The 20701-nt window shown below is 43.4% G+C and overlaps 1 protein-coding gene across 3 annotated transcripts in view; it reads left to right on the top strand.

Moving 5' to 3' along the window:
- Positions 1-20701, top strand: part of CAB39 (calcium binding protein 39) — a 43465-nt gene that overhangs the window by 8886 nt on the left and 13878 nt on the right. For 2 of the 3 annotated variants that reach the window (XM_088466443.1, XM_088466460.1), the window contains exons 2-3: positions 4016-4095; positions 14325-14476. In XM_088466443.1, coding sequence (XP_088322569.1) covers positions 14363-14476 — 114 coding nt within the window. In that variant the 5' untranslated portion in view covers positions 4016-4095; positions 14325-14362. The remainder of the gene's footprint in view (positions 1-4015; positions 4096-14324; positions 14477-20701) is intronic. The other variant, XM_088466451.1, reaches the window with a different exon arrangement.

Raw genomic sequence — 20701 nt, 5'->3', positions numbered from 1 at the left:
TTCATTACATATGCTATATTCTCCTGCATATTATACAGTAAGTGTTGATCTGCATGTTCTAATAGTCAACCATTCAGCATTACTCACATAGTGCTTGTGCTACTGTTCATATTATGGAGCATACACACGGTCAGACTTGTCAGACTTGTCAGACTTGTCAGACTTGTCAGACTTGTCAGACTTGTCAGATGAACGATTTGAACGATTAAACGATTTTTGACTGCATTAAAATGAATGGAATCGTCCAAGTCTGACTGCAAACACATCAGATGTCAGAAATCGTTATCTGACCATCGGGAACGCGCATCGTTGATCGTCCATCGTTCAGGTATGTCAGATATGAACGATTTTCCTTCAGATATGAACGACTGAACGATTTTTAAATCGTTATCGTTCATATCTGAAGGAAAAATCTGATCGTGTGTATGCACCATTACTAGAACCAGGCCTCCCAGGAAGTGATTACATGGTTACAGAAACAATTAGCAAGCAACCTGCATTCTCACTGTTGTATACTATTGCAGTTGCTTCTACCTACAATAATTAAATTGATATTGAATGGTATTGATAAGGGATAGCTTTCCTATAAATGTGTAAGTGTTAGGTACTTGGCTCTAGTTATAAGCAGCCCTGGATCCACTTGTATGTGTATTGATTAGTGTTACTTGTTGATGTTTTATATAATTTAAATTGCATGTATAGTTTTTATTTAAAGAAAATGTGATGATACTTTATACGTTCTGATCACATGCTCTCAGGACTTTTATCCTCTAGCCAGGGTTTCTCAGCTATTTTGTTTTGTTACTCCGTCTGCCAATAAAAATTACAGGACCGCAGCAAGTTACCGCAGAACTGTATGTGTGTGTGTAATATATATATATATATATATATATATATATGTGTTCCCTCTAGCTCCGGCGGCAGGCAGGGCGCCGAAGCTAGAGAGGGCAATCTTGTGCGCGCGTCGAAGGCGCGTGCGCCCGAAAAGGGGGCGTGGTTATGAAAAGGGGGCGTGTCTATAAGACGCGTCCCCTTTTCGTCATACTTGGGGGCGTGCCCGGCGCTTACGGACATGCCGGGCAGCCCCCAAGCGCTGCAGAAAGGGAGAATAGATGCCGGGCGCATGCGCCCGGCGTCTATTCTCCGGCGGTGACTGGGTCACCGCATGTTTGTCCACCCGCGGGACACTGCGTCCCGCGGGTGAGAACGGCTCCCGCAGGCTGTTAGGGCATGGCGCTTTTTGCCCTCCAGAAGGAGGGTAGGGCGCCGCGCCCCGCTAAAACAGCCTAGCGGGAACGCTAATATATATAAATAATGTGTGTGTTTCCTAATCCGGCACACCTATGATTTTCACAGGTTCTGAGGTTCTGTGGCTGAAAAAAAACAGGTGAAAGTCAGGCCTGAATTTAGCCAGCCTTAAAACCTGTGTATTTCATATTGTGTGACGGAATCGGTATGTAATGCTGGCAGCTGTTTAGCCGCCGGATCAAACACCGACAGCGGCAGCCCGACTGGTCGGAATCCCGACTGCATGAGGGTAAGTACTCTAACCCTCCCCTCTCCCTAACCTTAACACTCCTTTAGTGGTGCCTAAACCTAACGTCCCCGCACCCTAAATTTAACCCTCCCGGGGGAGGGGGGTGCCTAACCCCTCCCCCCTTTTCCTACCTTAACCCTCCCGAGGGGGGAAAATAACCCCAAGTTCCCCCCGTGGGTCTCTAATGCTAACCCTACCTACCCAGCGGCTACACGCTAAAACACCCAGCTTACCTTCGTTCGGTAAGCCGGGTGTCGGGATTTAGTAGTGGGGCTAATGATAGGCGTCGGGATTTCGACGCCTATCTTTAATCCCATGTCGGGATGTGGCTGTTGAGATATCGGCGGCCGGGATAGCGCCCGCCAGTATTTTAACTACATTCCTGTGTGACTAACGGTATTATTGCAAGCCTACCTATATATTTATAAGTAGCACACTTTTTTATGGTGTGGTGAAAACATGACCGTTTTCAATAAGTATAACTTATTTATATAATAAATGTTATTTACTTAAGTGATGGACGACCTTGTAGTGTTGAACACAAATCCTTGAAACTGGGCACCTGAGGTTGACTGTCACATGGGACAAGACTCCTGCACTTTACTGAGTCTAAAAAAAATAATCCAAGCCGATTAGCAGCCAATCCACCCTGGAAATGGGCCCTGTGGCATGTCTTCTTAAATGCTGCCATCTCCCTCTGTATTTTTCTTACCTGCCAATGTTCTTTTCAGCTGGCTCGTCTCTCTCCGCCGGTATCAAGTCCTCACTGAGTCCGCATTGGTATGTGATGATGTCACACTCGACATTTAGTGTGGAGGGGATGTAGTCCAGAAGCCGACGGCCTAAATGCCGACCGCCGGCTTCCAGACTCTCTAATCCCGGTGTGGTACTAATGACAGGCGTCGAAAACTCGACGCCTGTCATTAACCATACGCTGGAAGACTGACAGCCCCGGGGGGGGGAGGGTTAGGTTTAGGGCTCCCGTGGGGATTTAGGGTTAGGCACCCCCCTGGGAGGGTTAGGACTAGGCTAGGGGAAGGGGGCTGGTTAGGGTTAGGCACCAGGGGGACTTAGGTTCAGGCAGTGGGGAAGGGGTGTTGGGTTTAGGCATTTAGAGGGGGGATTAGGCACTTGGGGGTGAGGTCAGGGTTAGGCACCCCTAAGGGAGGGTTAGGGTTATGGGGTAGAATTAGGTTATTGATACTTACCTTAGGGATGATCGGGATATTCACCCTTGCCGGCCTACTGCTGTCATGTGGCCGGCGGCAATACCTACTACACCCGTGTGGAGATGGGAGCAGGCCTGTGTCAGTCTGTGGTGCCTGCGGCTTCTCAGCCCGCCTTGAGCACCCTGCTCACAGCACCAAGGACCCCATGGTGGGATGGTCACGATCCACAGTTTGATAACCCTTGTTTTAAGTGAGGAGTCTACTTCATAGCTTAAAATGTTCATTCTTATCAAAGTACTAATCTAAGCAGCCAATTCCTATAATGATTCTCTTGTTGTTCCATATGCTCCTAGACCCAAAGCTTCCCTTTTTTAGCAGTGTTCTTTACCACTGCTACCTCACACTGTACCTTCTACTCCCTCACTGCTCCTAACATATGAGCCTCTATCCTTTTACTTCTGCATTTAAATCTGTCCTGGTCTAACTACTAATTGTATTCAAAATCTTACTTGTTAAATCTGCATCATAGCTGCAATTTCTCCCAATGCATGTGTCACTTAAAACTAGGTACAAACTTGCTTTTCATTGCATTCCCGTTCAAAGTGCCTATTTGCGTGTACTCACTTTTACAATCTAACTTGCTATCTCTGAAACTTATCTATCTAAATTATCTGCGTAAAAGACACAAAGGTGGCGCTGCTGCTGGTATGGGCAGCAACATCGGCCAGAGCGGTCGGAAGTCGTACACTCTACACTCTTTGGAGTAAATTTAAATTAAGATGAGTTTTTTGAAGTGGAGATGTTGCCCATAGCAACCAATCTTAGTAAATGTACCCCTTTGTCTGATATTGTACCATTGATCTGGATGAAAATGAACCACCTGCACATAAAACCCGATCTTTTGATGCGACCATTTTTCTACTGAGAAAACATGATGGAAGGTACATAGACCCTCGGGCATGAACGGGTCGGGAATCAAGAGAATGGCCCGATGATCGTACAGCTGTGTACCCAGATTTAGAATCCTGCCCTGAACGAATTACTTGCTAAACCTGTATTTTGTTGCTGAATGTCTGCCTGCACCTATTTTGTTATTAGCTCTTCATGTTAGCCCTAAACCCAAATTCTGTTTTCCTGTTGCACTTGTATGTCACATTTTGTGTTCTTATTTTATTGTAGCTTTGTAAGACTATGTAAACATGGCTTGGTGCTATGTAGAGAAGCTTATGCACCCACACATACAACATATATAATCGGAGAGTTTAACATAATGGGAACCTGTAAATTCAGATTATTTTATGTATTGCAGGTTTAAAACACACTTTATTTTGAGATTTACCAAGACTGGCTGCCCACCAAAAAATTGGGAGACTTTAAGTATCACTACAGGTAAATATGCGTGTAATTTGGCCTTCTGTATTTTTGTACATACTCGATAATGTGAGCTTAAATCCATAGGGGCAATTTGTTTATTTGTGGTTCTTGGATGCACACATTAGCCACCTGTGATATCCCCAACATCACAAGTTTTTCTGCTCACTATGGGGTACGAGGCAAGTTTTACAATGTGAATTTACGCAATGTGCCATTCCATAACGACACACCGTGGCCATTGCATTAAATGAATTGTCCCCATTGAATGTCTTATTAAGTTCCATTTATTTATTTTCTTTTTCTTTTTGAAAGACACAAATTGATTTAAAATGATACTTTATAGATTATTGCATTTTTTGTAATGTGTATATTGGTATAGCATACATCTAGTTGTCCCTTACTGGTGGTCGAAACTGCTGCCATTGAGTAACCCTTGCAGCAGGATTAGTACATTTGTACTATTGGCATAATCTATCAAACCAGTAATCATTTTTACTTACCATACCATGGCTAAGAAAACCTTTTGCTGTTGAATCTTTGAAAACTACTGGTTGCGATGAGAACCACAGTAAATGCTGAATGACAGGCAATGCCCTTTAAGAAATACATTGAATTTACTTTTTTTATTAATAAATTGGTTGCAACTGTGGTCTGCGTGGAGGAAACTCAATGACTTGTGTAAAATAAAACGTCTGAAAACTGCAAGTGATCATTGGCCCTCATTCAGAGCCGTACGCTCTGAATGAGGGCTGGCCTCCATAACTATGGAGCGTCCTCCTGGACGCTCGTATAGCTGTGGGTCACCACCCACAGCCTATACGAGCGTGCAGTTTGATGGCCGCGATGGTCAAGACCATCGCGACCATCGAAACTGCGAGCCGGAGCCTGCGGTTGAGGTTTTCAACCGCAAGCCCCGGAGTGAATTTGGCTCTATCAGAGCCAAAATCACTCCCACTGACATCACTAGTGATGTCAGTGGGCCGGCTTCTGACGGTAGGCGTTCCCGTGGGAACGCCCCCGTCAGGGAAGCACGCCCACCAAAGGGGGCGTGCTGTCACTCAACATCGACAGCACGCCCCCTTTGATCAGACACAACGAGCGAAGGAAAGTCCTTCGCTCGTCGCGTCTGGCGCATGCGCACGACGGAGCTCCCGCCGTCGTGCGCATGCGCAGAGCACACCATCGACCCACTTGCGAGCGGACAGCCGCTTGCGAGTGGGTCTGAATCAGGCCCTTTGTTTCCTCTCAGACTTCAACTTCAGAAACTGTGGTGTATATTATTATTATTATTATTATTATTATTATTATTATTATTTAATAAAGACACCATGTATACTCTACCCCTTTTCCCCAAAATTATCAGCTAGTCTCAGTGATTGACAGTCTGACCTGGTTTCCAATATAATTATTCGGTGTTCTCCCCAGAAATTTTTTCCAGCTGGGTGGCATGAAGAAGTAGCTGGGTGGGCGCCTTCGCAGTTATGCGCGTCCCGGGAAAAGGGGTATCTCCCTTACCATTCCAGCCCGCCAGGTCTCAGGCTGCTCACCCACTGGCTCTCAGTCAAAAGTGCCCATTATGCAGTGCCCCCTGTATTTGTGCCCTTTATACAGTGCCCCCTGTATTTGTGCCCTTTATACAGTGCCCCCTGTATTTGTGCCCTTTATACAGTGTCCCCTGTATTTGTGCCCTTTATGCAGTGTCCCCTGTAGTTTTCCCCTTTATGCAGTGTCCCCTGTAGTTTTCCCCTTTATGCAGTGTCCCCTGTAGTTTTCCCCTTTATGCAGTGTCCCCTGTAGTTTTCCCCTTTATGCAGTGTCCCCTGTAGTTTTCCCCTTTATGCAGTGTCCCCTGTAGTTTTCCCCTTTATGCAGTGTCCCCTGTAGTTTTCCCCTTTATGCAGTGCCCCCTGTAGTTTTCCCCTTTATGCAGTGCCCCCTGTAGTTTTCCCCTTTATGCAGTGCCCCCTGTAGTTTTGCTTTGTCCTTATGCAGTGCCCCCAGACTGGCCCCTTATGCAGTGTCCCCAGGCTTAAATAGTGTCCCTTCCGCAGTGCCCCCCAGGCTGGTCCCTTATGCAGTGCCCCCAGGCTTAAATAGTGTCCCTTCCGCAGTGCCCCCCAGGCTGGTCCCTTATGCAGTGCCCCCAGGCTTAAATAGTGTCCCGCCGCAGTGTCCCCCAGGCTGGTCCCTTATGCAGTGCCACCAGGCTGGTCCCGGCCCCAGCCCAGAACTTACCTTAACTTGCTCGCCGCTCCCACTCCCGCTGCTTCGCTTTGACTGGATCTAACTAGATCGCACGGGGCAGGCTCCTCACGCACTGCATCACTGGGAACGCTGGCCTCTGAAGCGATCGGAGGCTTCTTTAGCCTCCGGTCACTTCATAGGCCAGCGTCCCACAGCAGGGGTTGGCGGGGGAAAGTGCCAGGCGGTAGGCTGTTTCTGCCGGCTGATGCGCCCGCAGAAAACAGCCTGGGGAGAACACTGACTCTATAGTAAGAACCAGCTCCCAGGTAGTCAGCAATGGACTGTTCTGCAAAGAGCAGTGCCACTATCCTTTCTCAGAGTTTACCGGGACCACGCTGAAGAACACAGATTTGTTCCCCAAAAGGTCATTAGTTGGTGGTTAACTTTATTTTAATTGAATGCTTGAGATATATTTCCTACTAAATGGCTATTTATTGGGTTACTAGGAGTGTGCCTTTTATAACATTGTGTATTATTGGTGTGGGGATCTTTTGGTTACTACCTATGTTGATGCAGCAGTAACTGTAATCTCTTGAGGCTCTCGGTTATTCAGCCACTTACTTGTGTTCTGCAAGTGACTGACTGTTCTGCTCTCAGATGCTGGTGATTCATTACTTTAAGCTGGGCTGTGGCCATAGTAATTTGATATGTACCACACAGTATGCAGGCACTGTTCACTGTTCCTTAATGAGACTGCATAGTACACTACTATCAGTGTACCGTCTACTAGAGGGAATATGTATTATAATGAATATTCTAAAAGTGATAGCTTACATCCCGGTACTAGGGGAACAGCATTTCTTAGTGAGCAGTTAATACTATTCATTAGAGGTCATGCAGACAGCTAAAAACGTGATTCCCCATTCCTACTTAGAGATGATGATGATGAAATGTGTATTGGTATTGGCAAGTGAGGGTCAAGTGGTGAGTGCTAGGTGTACGCATGATTACAGTTTGGAAAAGAAGCTGAGTGAAATGATTTGAGTCCTGCTACAATGCGAACCATGGCTAGCTCATAGTTATTCCAAGTTACACCCTGTAAGGTATAGTAAAAAAAAAAGGCAGGTGACGTTGCTTTATATGTACAGAATAGAAAATGGAAACTTTCATATGGGGCAGTGGTTCCCAAACTGGGTGCTGTGGCACCCTGGGGTGCGTCAGGGCTCTTGCAGGGGTGCCACGGGTATGTGGTCAATGACCAAATCAAATTATTTATGGTCAGTATGATAGCCTAAACAAGTGCTGGTAACTACCAATCTTAAAATATATGGACAAATAGAAGCGCAGCCCTGTCCACCACCTCATAACTGACCCGAAGGGTGAAATATAAGGACAATTTACTTCATAAGTTTTCAGAATTTGTCAAACACAAACTTTTGGCCTAAAGGTGCCGTAAGAAAATGCTGATACTCTAGAGCTCCGTAAGAAAGTTTGGCAACCACTGATATAGGGCATTGCCGATAGGATTGTGAATATATGGGAAACTTTGGAAGAGTTTGAGAGAAGTTTTACAAATAGGGACAATTTGTAGACCATGTGACAAAATGACTAAAGGAAATCCCCCAGAGGCCAATGACATGTGAGGCGGTAATTACTGGATATATCAGTATACCTGAGTAGACTGGAATCTCTTTCATTGTTGGCTGGGTATGGCTGGTGTGAGGCATCTCTCAAGCAATTAGTTAGGAAAACCAACACGCAAAGTAGGACCCTAGATTTATCTGAGTATATCTATTAAAGGCCACTGTATAGTCTTTCGCCAGGTATATTGCTTAAAAAATAGATTTGATTAAAATAGACCTTTAATAAATCCCCCCCCTACCCCAAGTACTAAATGTGTTTGTATGAAAAAAGTAGGCTTTAGGAGAATGAGAAATAATTTAGCACCTCTGATAAGTGTTGGTGCGGGACCAATGGAATAAACTAAAACAAGTGGTGTTCAATACAACATAGTGTTGTACAAGATATTGTCATTGTTTATGCATGTAGCACCAATTCTATAACAGGTTTGTGCAGAAAATATGTAATCATTCAAACAGACTGCGCCATAAGGTATAACAGTGTAACAAATATTCTTTAAATATATTAGTGAAAGAAGGTAAAAAACCAACAAGTAGCAGAATAAAAAGGCTAAAGCTGGGTACTCACTATACGATGGTGCGAGCCAGCGACTGAACAATGCGAGGTAGTGATATATCGCACATGCCTTACACACTATACGATCCAGTGTACTACGCCACGGTATATCCTTCCATGCTGCATGTAGCAGCATGGTGTCACTCAGGGCCTGATTCAGAGCCGAACGCTCTGACCAGAGCGCTCGCTCTGAATCAGGGCCCTCCTCCATGAAAATGGAGCGTCCTCCTGGACGCTCGCATAGCTGTGGGTGACAACCCACAGCTTATGCGAGCGTCCATGATGATCGTCAAGACCATCGCGACCATCGGGCTTGCGACGGAGACCCTGTGGTAGGGTCTCCCTGCCGCAAGCCCTCGAGTGATTTTGGCTCTATCAGAGCCAAAATCACTCCCACTGACATCACTAGTGATGTCAGTGGGGCCAGCTTCAGACGGTAGGTGTTCCCATGGGAACGCCTCCGTCTGGCAGCCACGCCCACCAAAGGGGGCGTGCTGTCAATAAACATCGACAGCATGCTCCCTTTGGTGCGAGACCCGGAGCGACGGAGAGCCCGTCGCTATCCGGGTCTCGTGCATGCGTACGACGGAGCTCCCTCCGTCATGCGCAGTGGGGCAACATCGACCTGCTTGCGAGCGTCCTGCGCTCGCGAGTGGGTCTGAATGACCCCCCTCAGTGTATTGTCCCATCTGCTGTGCACACACCATTGGGTGTACACGCTATACGATAAGCATGATATATTGTTCCAATCCCCATCGGAGGAATATTTTGTACAATATATATATATATATGTATAGTGTATATCTTAGTGTGAAGTTATGTTGAAGTAAACAGAGAAATTGCAAAACTATCTTTGCCCTGTATTGACTGTTGAAAATTCAAAGAGGTCGGCTACATTAGACTGAAGATATTCACATAGTATGGTATAGACAAATATTAATTACAGAAGAGGTGCTACATGACCTCTCATATTTAAAGTAGATAAGTGAATGGGTCCAGGTTGTATACATACAAAAGTATTAAAAGTAGTAAAATAACCAAGAGCAGCAGTGGCATTAACCAAACATTCTAACCAATAACTGCTGGTAGGTGGAATTCCGCGATTGGAGAATGACAGCTGTACTACTTGAGTCTGCCATATTCAAAATGCTTGGGACCAGGGGTATTTTGGATTTCGGAATATTTGCATACCATAATGAGAGATCTTGGGAATGGGACCCAAATCTAAACACAGAAAACATTTATGTTTTCTCATATACACCTTTATACACACAGCCTTCAGGTCATTTTATACAATATTTTCAATCATTTTGTGCCTTAAACAAAGTTTGTGTACATTGAACCATCAAAAAGCAAAGGTGTCACTATCTCATCATGCCAAAAAGATTCCGTATTTTGGAAAATGTCGTCTTTTAGAATATTTGGATATGGGAGACTCAACTGTACTACAAAAAATACTATAGGGAAGAATGACTATAGGCTGGTAGGATCATTTAAAAATAAAAAAGGGTTATTTTGCATCAAATAATTTACAGTTCCCAAGGCCATATGGAAGTGCTGTTAAATGATCATGTCAATTAAATGTACTGGATTTGCTAAGATTCGTAACTAAAATGACAGTACAGAGCAAATCAATGGGTAGAGCTTATTTAGATTTTTAACAATTAATTTGAAACACTATTCTATAATTCAGAACAGGAAATCCTTGTCTGTCTCCTGTCCTTTAGTCAAACCTTTATCAGTCCCACAATCTGAGTACCTACTATAAGAAAAGACTTCTTGTGCAGCTTAGAGAAGAAAATGTAAATACAATATAAAAACACAAAACTATACTAAAGGTAGAACATATTTAAGAAAAAAAAGAATTAAATGATTTAGAAAAAGAGGAAACACTATGAAACTAATTGATAAGACAGAAAGGTAACTTAATACAGGGTGATGTATCTCCCATTGGTTGTATTGGAGAGTACAGCAAAGGAATGGATGGGATTAAGGTTTAGATCTATAATGTAAAATAAAATAAAAAACACACTAAAAGGTTGACCAGTTGGACCTCTAGGACATTTAGTGTTTACCTAATATTCCATCACAACTCTTACTAAAGTCCCACTCCCTTACAGAGAGCTGAAGTGTCATACAGTATCTTTATAGCCTATCCTAATGGCATCTGTATATCTAAATGCAGAGTCCTTTTATGGTGCCTTGACATCTGACGTTGTACCTTTAAAATTTGCACAGTCCATTTTCTGCTGGGAAGGACAGTCACTCATCCTCATTTAGAGAAGCACCTCTTCCATATATAGCTTCTTACTGTGTAGGGGGTGAAAGGGAGCTTAGTGGGCTTAATGTTTAACTCCGATTCCCTTTTCCATATTTCAAAGTTCTCTTCACCATGGCAAGCCTGTCACTACATTATATATACCCTTAGCAATTGTACTCTCTGAACATGTCACACTCCCAAAGGTGTCCTGCCTTTGATTGGCCTATGGGCAGGAAGCATGAAGTGTATGGAGAATGTTTTTTTTTTCACTACCATTAAATGCTTTTATCAATCTTTAGTTCCTGTAAGCCTCTAAAGTGTTTATATAGACTTTTTGTTTTCTTTGTAGCAGTATTGTTTAAGTTTGTTTGCTGTGAAAGTGGTCCCTGTATTATTCCTTCTTATCAGTACGGCAGTGGAGGAACACTTTATGATGGGTTGGGTACAGGATACTGACACCGGCTTGCCGACAGGGTTAGGATACTGACACTTGTCGCTTAGTATCCTAACCCTACCCCCTCTTCCTACCTCTACCCCTAATCCTCCCTCCCCGGTGCCTAAACCTAACCCTCACCCCTTAGTGCCTAACCCTCCCCATCTCCCTACCTCTACCCCTAACCCTCCCTCCCCGGTGCCTATACCTAACCCTCACCCCTTAGTGACTAACCCTCCCCCTAGTGCCTAACGTTAACCCTCCCCCTAACCTGAGCGCCGGAATCACCGTGGTATGACCGCATCCCATTTAGGACATATAAGAAGCACATGTGAGAAGCTAGCGATAATAATGCACTTCTCAAATGACGGGTCATACGTGGCATCGACCAAGCACAAGTTGCTATTCGAGAACCTTTATAAAAATAAATAAAATAGTCAGCTTTTATATAAGTAGGGCATTTGTGCACATGCATTTGTAAAAACTCTGCTTTTGGCGCACTGTTTCTGTGTAGTAGTCTATATAAATGTACCCAATGATTTCCATTGAAAAAACAGTAGTTTTCAATATTTTTATTCTGTAGTGGTTACTGTTGCAGATAATATAACTGGGTGATAATTTGCCATCTGCTTGGTACGCTATATATATATATATATATATATATATATATATATATATATATATATATATAATAATATAAATTTATTTACTTTGCTCTGCGCTCATCCATTGCTTGTTGCAAATATTTAATTGTTTCTGAACACTTCAAAAGCTCACCGATGACCATTCAGATATGAATTGTTACTTCTGGTTGGCATCTGATATTAAATAATGCTCCTTTCATAAGTCATGTGAGCATTCTGACTGTACTCTGAATTAAGGCCTACCTTATTATCATTGTCTGTTTGTGATGTGCCATTGTGCTTCGCAGCGCCGCACCAAGAGGAAAACGGGATATACATAAGACCTGCATGGTAGACAAATGGAAGATTAGGGAGGACACTGTTCCCCAGAGCGCTTACAATCTAATTGCACTGCACAGCTGAAACAAGAGGAGTGAGTGTGTCTTAGAGTGGAGCTTGGGACAGCTGTGAGGGGGTGTATTAGTGTGCGTAGTGCAGATGCGAGTAGGGTAGGTGTGAGGAGACGACAGTGTTGCTAGTATAGGTGGCAGTAGGGTAGGTGTGAAGGGGCATTAGTGTGGGTAGTATAGGTGTGAAGGGTCATTAGTGTGGGTAGTGTATGTGGCAGTACAGAAGGTTTGGGGGTGCATTAGTGTGGGGAGTAGGGTAGATGTCAGGGTGCATTAGTGTGGGGAGTAGGGTAGATGTCGGGGTGAGAGTGGGGGGAAGGAGGGTAGATGGTAGGGTGCGTTAGTGTAGTTATTACAGGTGACACTAGGGTAGGTGTGAGGGGGAATTAGTATGGGGAGTAGGGTAGATGTCAGGGTGCGTTAGTGTGGGGAGTAGGGTAGATGTCAGGGTGCATTAGTGTGGGGAGTAGGGTAGATGTCGGGGTGAGAGTGTGGGGAGTAGGGTAGATGTCAGGGTGCATTAGTGTGGGGAGTAGGGTAGATGTCGGGGTGAGAGTGGGGGGAAGGAGGGTAGATGACAGGGTGCGTTAGTGTAGTTATTACAGGTGACACTAGAGTAGGTGTGAGGGGGAATTAGTATGGGGAGTAGGGTAGATGTCAGGGTGCGTTAGTGTGGGGAGTAGGGTAGATGTCGGGGTGTGAGTGTAGGGAGGAGGGTAGATGGTAGGGTGCATTAGTGTAGGTATTATAGGTGACACTAGGGTAGCTGTGAGGGGGAATTAGTGTGGGGAGTAGGGGAGATGTCAGGGTGCGTTAGTGTGGGGAGTAGGGTAGATGTCAGGGTGCATTAGTGTGGGGAGTAGGGTAGATGTCGGGGTGAGAGTGGGGGGAAGGAGGGTAGATGGCAGGGTGTGTTAGTGTAGTTATTACAGGTGACACTAGGGTAGGTGTGAGGGGGAATTAGTGTGGGGAGTAGAGTAGATGTCTGGGTGCATTAGTGTGGGGAGTAGGGTAGATGTCGGGGTGAGAGTGGGGGGAAGGAGGGTAGATGGCAGGGTGCATTAGTGTGGGGAGTAGAGTAGATGTCAGGGTGCGTTAGTGTGGGGAGTAGGGTAGATGTCGGGGTGAGAGTGGGGGGAAGGAGGGTAGATGGCAGGGTGCATTAGTGTAGTTATTACAGGTGACACTAGAGTAGGTGTGAGGGGGAATTAGTATGGGGAGTAGGGTAGATGTCAGGGTGCGTTAGTGTGGGGAGTAGGGTAGATGTCGGGGTGTGAGTGTAGGGAGGAGGGTAGATGGCAGGGTGCATTAGTGTAGGTATTATAGGTGACACTAGGGTAGCTGTGAGGGGGAATTAGTGTGGGTAGTATAGGTGTAGATGTAAGGGAATATTAGAGTAGATAGTATAGATGGCAGTAGGGTAAGCTCTAATAAAGTGATGGCTTTCAGTTGAAAAATGTGAACGCTGTGGGAGAGACTACTCCGGGCGTGGTACAAAATGACATAAGTGAGTAGCAGCAGGGTAAAGCCAGCAGTGAGAGGTAGTTATCAGAGGCTTGGGTCCGAGGTACATCCATCAGGGCAAGCATTGTGAGAGGAAATTTCAGATGTATGAAGGCTTTGACGTAAGGGCGAGTAGTTTAAATGAGATTTGTGAAGACACGGGGAGCCAGTGTATAGATTTGCAAAGTGGTGCAGCAGATGTGCATTACTTTCTTACATACACCTTGAGGCCGATTCTGAGTTGGAAGCAAAGCAATAGTAACTTTGCACATTGATAAAACTATGCTGTACTGCAGGTGGGACAGATGTAAAATGTACAGAGAGATTTAGATGTGAGAGGAATGTGTCCAAACTCAAATCTATATTGCAGTGTCAAAATAAAGTTGCCCAGCTTTTGTGGGCTACATGCAAGAGCAGCCAGTATTTAGCCTACATGCAAAACAATATATCCGATAATTACCCCTTGCGTTGCAACATGGTTTATTCTATATACAAGTGACTTGTTTTTTTTTGCTTTGCTTCTAACCCAAAATCGGCACCATTATTAGCATGTTCAGCAAGACCACAAGATGTTGTATAAGTATTCTGGTTTTGTATACCATGCAACCGCTGATGTCCTTGTCTTTGTCCTTCAGGAGGTGCAGGATTGTACAGCAGTGTTATCCCAGCAAACATGCCATTTCCCTTTGGGAAGTCCCACAAGTCTCCTGCAGACATAGTGAAGAATCTAAAGGAAAGTATAGCCGTACTGGAGAAACAGGACATCTCGGACAAGAAAGCAGAGAAGGTAAAACTCCATTGCTCTTCTCACATGATATGAACCCTTTCATTCCCAGGCAGATACAATTCAAGTTAAACGTATCCAGAAAAGTAAGCTATGCGGTTTATAGCTAGTAATAAATTCTATACAGAATGCAGAAAAATAAAATGTGTAGACCAAACCACATGTACATGTGTAGTTATTGTAGTAAATTGTTATATATAGATTTGTTTAATATTGTACACCAGGAACAGTGTCCTCTACACGCTTTATTTCTCAGGCGGTCCGCCCGGTAAAATTACCCTGCCACCCAGCAGGCTGAAAGTCTGGTTGCATTGACTGTTGATATAGATACAGCGCAGCGCAGCGTGACTTAATGACTGTGACACTGACCACGTCACAGTGCAGAGTGGCGTCAGACTGAAGGGCTGAGCAGATCTTCCCCCAGTATAAAAGGAAGAGTTGCCGGTGGGAACAGTCAACGGTGAAGAGTTGACTGCTGTGTCCACTCTTTGCATTTCAGCGGCCGCGTGTTTGTTCCTGGGCCTTCTGTGTAGCCAGCAAGTGTGGCAGTTTCTGGGTTTGCTATCCGTCCAGCCATAAACTGGGAACTATCTGGGTAGGGCTGCCATCTGTGTCCAGCCAGCAAGTGGGGATGGCTATCTGTGTCCAATATCTGATCAGTTGTGTACAAAAAGCAAGTAGCCAGTATATGGGTCGCTCTAAGAGGAATTTCTACTCTAAAACAACTTAAAACCTGTTTAAGGAATTGCATTTAGCAGTACACACTAAATAATCTGATGCTGATTTCACCAGAGGAACCAGATCCTAAAGACTTTCACTATAAAAAAGCAACAGGCAACTGGGCTTCTAAGGAGAAGAGAAGAATTAATATATAAAATGTTAATCTCTGGTTTAAATCATTATAAGGTCACTATTTCAATTACATTATTGCGAAGGCTCCCACCTAGCTGCTTCTTCATGCCACCCGACTGGCATAATTTTCTGGGGAGGACATTGAGTAATAATTAGTCATTATAGGTCAGTTAGCTATTCCGACATGAGCAAGTACGGCAGGTTAGTTGGAGATTAACAATAGACAGCAAATTTGCGCCTGCATGCCACAGATATTTGATTGGCTTAATTAAGGTCAGAACTCTGACTGGGCCACTCAAGGATTTCTCTGTTATTCAGGAATTCAAGTGTTGCTTTTACAGTGTGCTTTGGGCCATTATCCTGTTGAAACCAAACTTTTCCACAATTTCTACTTTTGTAGCAGTTTTAGTCCAAGGTTAGACTTCCAGTCTCTGCTGTTTAAAAGCATTTTCATTAAAATGATGTTGCCACCACTGTACTTGATGATGGGAATGGGATTAACTGGTTTGTGTGCAGTTTTGGATTTGAGCCAATGTGTGTTTCTCAGCATTCAGACCAAAAAGTTCCACTTTAGCCTCATCAGATCACAAGACTTTCTATTATATCTCTGCAATATCACTCACGCTTCAGGAGCATGCGAGCAGGAAACCTGTAGTCGGACTTAACAGCAATGTCAATTGAATCGCTGTGGGAACTCCTTCTGGGGCTATTCAACATTGCTCTGAATTGAATCTGCCCCAAAGTGTCCTATACTTACATTAGAACTTGATAACAGGTATCCATAATTTCTGACATAACTGGAGCCACAATTAGTGACTTTTTGAAGTTCCGTATATACCTTTGAAAATCTGAGCTTGCAATTACAAGGGGAATGGAACTTTTTTAAATGTATTTAATTTGTTTTCATTTTTTTTTTACAATATTTGGAAAGGACTTTGATGTGGTACTCCAAGCTACGTGGAGAAGTGACAAAAATCCTTCTTCACTTTGTGAAACACCAAATCTGATAACTGCTATACTATATTGCCCCTAAATTCACGTGACCCCCATCCTGCCTGGCATTGTGACAGGCATTGTGTGTTCTGGTCATTATATGGAAAAGGGTAAAGATTCAGTTAAGGCTTCTATCATGATTTTTTTGATCTTTTACACCAGAGCAAAAACATGGGTTTTTGCCGAGTCTACCCTGGTCGCAGCTCAGTGTAAAAGGGTCCCTGACAGATAACCCAGGTCAAGTGACCCAGCAATCCAACCCAGGTAGCTACCAGGGTTGGACCCGGGTAATGGTGCAGTGTAAACGGCATGACCCGGATAATCCAACCTGGGTCATGCCTAGTATGAGCTGATTTGGTGGTTGTGGAGCAGTCACCTCTCACTTTTTATGACCTCACAGGTTTAGCAGGGCAGACCCAGGTTCAGTGTGAACAGGGCTGACCTGAGAATAACCCAGATCGATGGTGCAGTATAAATGGGGTCTGATCTGGGTTGGAACCATGTCCAAAAACCCAGGTCGGACAGGGGTTTTGGGTGGAAAAGAGGTATTAATGTTTTATATGTAAAATCATTACTTTGTGATATATTTTTATTACACATCAGTTTATACTGCAGACTAGTGAAGTTGCCATTTTTGTAATGGTTTATAGTGGTTCATAGGACCACAAGTTGGTACATCTTCCTGACCTTCCCATTCTCAAAATAGAAAATTGTCCTTCCAATGCCTGCATTCCCAGATGTAACCTTTAACTATAAAGCCAGATGACCTATGATGTAGAAAAACAAAACATACATGCATACAAGTACACATGGGTGTATACCTGGCAGCATTAATCATCCGTTTATATTTACAGTATCTCAGCTACAGAGGAACCCACTTCACACATAACTATCTTCTGAAAGATTAGTATAATTATAGCGTAGTGTATTTAAGGCTGTATTAATTATAGCATAGGAAGAAAGACTCTGCAGTGAGCCTGTTTCTCTATGAAAGATGGATAGGATAAACTAGCACGTAGCAGGTCTTATCCTACTAGGGTGACAATTTCCAGAATTATATGGGAAGGAATGAATTGCACCAGCTCTGTAAGAAGCCCCTGCCTGTACTGCATTCAGGCCACTGGGCTGCTATAGCCTTCATTTCAGCATTCATAAATAGTCTACGTTGCCCTTGGTTTAACAGGAAAAATAGAAACGCAAACCAACATGGAAAACAGTTGGCCGGCAGCCTCCCTTTCTGTTACATTTGTATATGATCTGTGGTCCAGGCACTGTGCAAATACTGTATGGAAGCTTCAATGCCAGCAGAAGGATCAATGGTTCCATGCTTGTATTTATAAATTAAGGCTAGCATTCAGTCTCTGCATCTACTTTCCAGTCCTCCATTTCTCTCCTTGCTTGTTGCTTTGAGATGCACCAATATAATGGGCCTTATTATGGGATTGGAAAGCGGGGCATGATAATGGTGGTCAGAAGGAAATGCTTAGGGTGGTGAGCTGGTGGATGCTAACCAATTAACTTCTGTCTCTCATATGAGATCTATGCCCTATGCCGCCTTCCATACAAACGTCAGCTGTGCTATTTATTTGCTATTTTAACTAAACATTAGGGAATTTTTTTTTTTTACCTTCTACCAGGAGGAGTTTTTCGAAACCCTTGCAATCTTAATTACTTAGACTTCCAATTAGCATAATCTGCTTTCTTATGTGTCTTCTAAATATTTTTAAGTGTAATTAATTGCTTGTTTTAAGGTTTAATTAATTCATTAATCACATGCAGAGTTCTTACCGATTTCCGTTTTGTTTTTGTGATCTACGCTTCCGAAACAGAAGCGTTTAGCTTCTGCTTTTTATAAGGCGAATGTTAATAAACAAGAGTATTTCATTGTGTAATATAAGGGATGTTGTTTTTTGCTTTGGGTTTCCTCCATCTCGGAAGTTTCTTGTGGTCTGTAAATGTGATTACGTGCGCACCCCCCACTCTTCCTCTTCCTTAGGCATGCATGCAATGATATACAAATTACTATAGTAAGTGCGTTTACCTCCTGGAGCGCCCAATTGGAGTATGTAAAGAATACAATTTGCCCTTCCAGTATTAGCAGAATCATATACTGAGAAGTAGCAGCATGTTGTCTTAGTGCTGCATGTATAGTGGCATCCAAATTATTCGGGATGTAGTCTGGAACCCGACGGTCTAAATGCCGACCGCCGGCTTCCAGACTGCTTTATCCCGACTAGGGACGAATGAGAGGCGTCTAAATGTAGACACCTGTAATTTGCCTGACGTTGGGAGACCGGCGCCCGGCATCCCGATCGAGCGGATGCCAGGCGCCGCAGCGGACAGCCGTGGGGGGAGTTTTAGGTTTAGGGCTCCCGGGGGGAACTTAGGGTTAGGCACCCCCCCGGGAGGTTAGGGTTAGGCTAGGGGGAGGGAGGGTTAGGGTTAGGCATGCCCAGGGGGAGGTTAGGGTTAGGTACCCCCCGGCGGACTTAGGTTTAGGCAGCGGGGAAGGGGGGGTTAGGTTTAGGCACAGGGGGCGAGGTTAGGGATAGGCACCCCTAAGGAGGGTTAGGGGGGGTTAGGTTAATACATATCACACCCAGGTCCACTTACAGCTCTGCATGAGGTTTGGAGATTTTCAAATCACTAGAACAGAGGTTTCCAAACGCGGTCCTCAAGGCTCCCCAACAGTTCATGTTTTAGATATATCCATGTTTGAGCACAGGTGGTTAAATCAAATTGACTAAGGTACTAATTAAGTCACCTCTGGTCAAGCATGGATATCCTTAAAACCTGGGCTGTTAGGGTGCCTTGAGCACGGCGTTTGGGAACCTCTGCACTAGAATATTATGTGTTTTGGAAGCAAAATATTACATTTTGTAAAAAAATCTAAAATTATAATTCTTCTGAATTGTTTTTCAAACACTGTGATTATACTTTAAAGATATTTCAGTCTGCATATTTATAAGAAGTACATTTTAGGGTAATTTACAGAGTCTATATATCTCCTGCACAACGCAAATATACGGTGCAGTCGGAATCAGGTGCTTTTTTAAAATGTAACAATCTGCAAAATGCTAAATACCTCCATTGTGTTTGGGACTGCTCCAAAATCAGGCGATTCTGGAATAAAGTGATCCAATATCTTAATGGTATTTGTAACTTGCATTTGACTTTAGACCCATTGGCGTGTATGTGTGCAAACTTCAAAAATTTAGAATTTAGATAGCCTTAGAAAGCAAATAAACCCTTTTTTAACAGTTGTAGTGACTGAAGTTGATACGCATTCATTGGACGAAGAATTCATCTCCTTCTATTACAGAATTAGTAAAGGAAGCTCTTACAGTTACTTTACTTTGATATAAAATCTACAATACAGGATATTAATAAAGGTGATTAAAAATACTATAACTTTAATAATTGGGGCAGGTATATTGAAAGTCTAGATACCAGCACCCAAACTCATATATTTAGTTTTTTTGAACCTACAAAATGGTTTTGTATAGACTCCTTAGTACGCAACATTATCCTTGGTTATATTACTTTAAATTCGCTTCTACGATAATTATTATTTATAACGTAATAAACTTCTACATCTATATTTTAAAGAAAAAACTCTTCAGACATATTACATCTACAATTGACTTCTATCAGGTCTTGACTACTTTGAGTACCTTACCCCATTTTACATTGTATTTGGCCAATTCCCCCTCCTTCATCTCCCCTCATGTGTTTTCCCTATGTCTTACATTCCCCTTCCCTCCTCTCTTTAACCTGATTTACTTTCTCTAATATTTAAGTTCTGTATTAGGTACAATAGTTTATATTTCCTAGAATATTATTATTCGGATTTTCATTGCTTTTGTATTGAACTGTTAATTTTCTATCCTCTTGTATGTTGAATTTGTATGTACAAGTAACAGGTAACGGTTTGACATACCCATTGTAAATGAATATTGTTTCTATATATGAAAAAATTCAATTAAAATTACTTAATAAAAAAAAAATAAAAATAAAAAAAGCTAAAATCTGATTTCTCTGTACGTATAGTTATTAGTTGGAATTCTGTATAGTATAGCACTGTTCTTTGTGCAGTGTCCCTGTGCCATTGGGTGTGCGAGCGCAGGAAGTGATTCACGTCCCATTCTTTATTGTAACCCAGATAGTTCACACCTACTGTTAGCTGTCTCACCTCTCTTGTTACAACCTGTTTTATTGTAGATGACTGATATGTAACTGCACAAACCTGGGTCACAGGCACCTATACCCATGGTCCCATAGTCAGCAGCAGCTAATGTCTCTTTTCTTTGTGTAGTTGCTAATAGAGTACGTGTCCCCCACTATTCTGCAAAAAAATGTTTTATTATTATACCTGACACTCTA

The sequence above is a fragment of the Taudactylus pleione genome, unplaced genomic scaffold, assembly GCF_031769625.1.
Source record: "Taudactylus pleione unplaced genomic scaffold, aTauple2 ptg000066l, whole genome shotgun sequence".
NCBI classification, from domain to species: domain Eukaryota; kingdom Metazoa; phylum Chordata; class Amphibia; order Anura; family Myobatrachidae; genus Taudactylus; species Taudactylus pleione.
The sequence above is the reverse complement of the archived record's forward strand: the minus strand, read 5'-3'. Positions and strand labels throughout refer to the sequence as shown.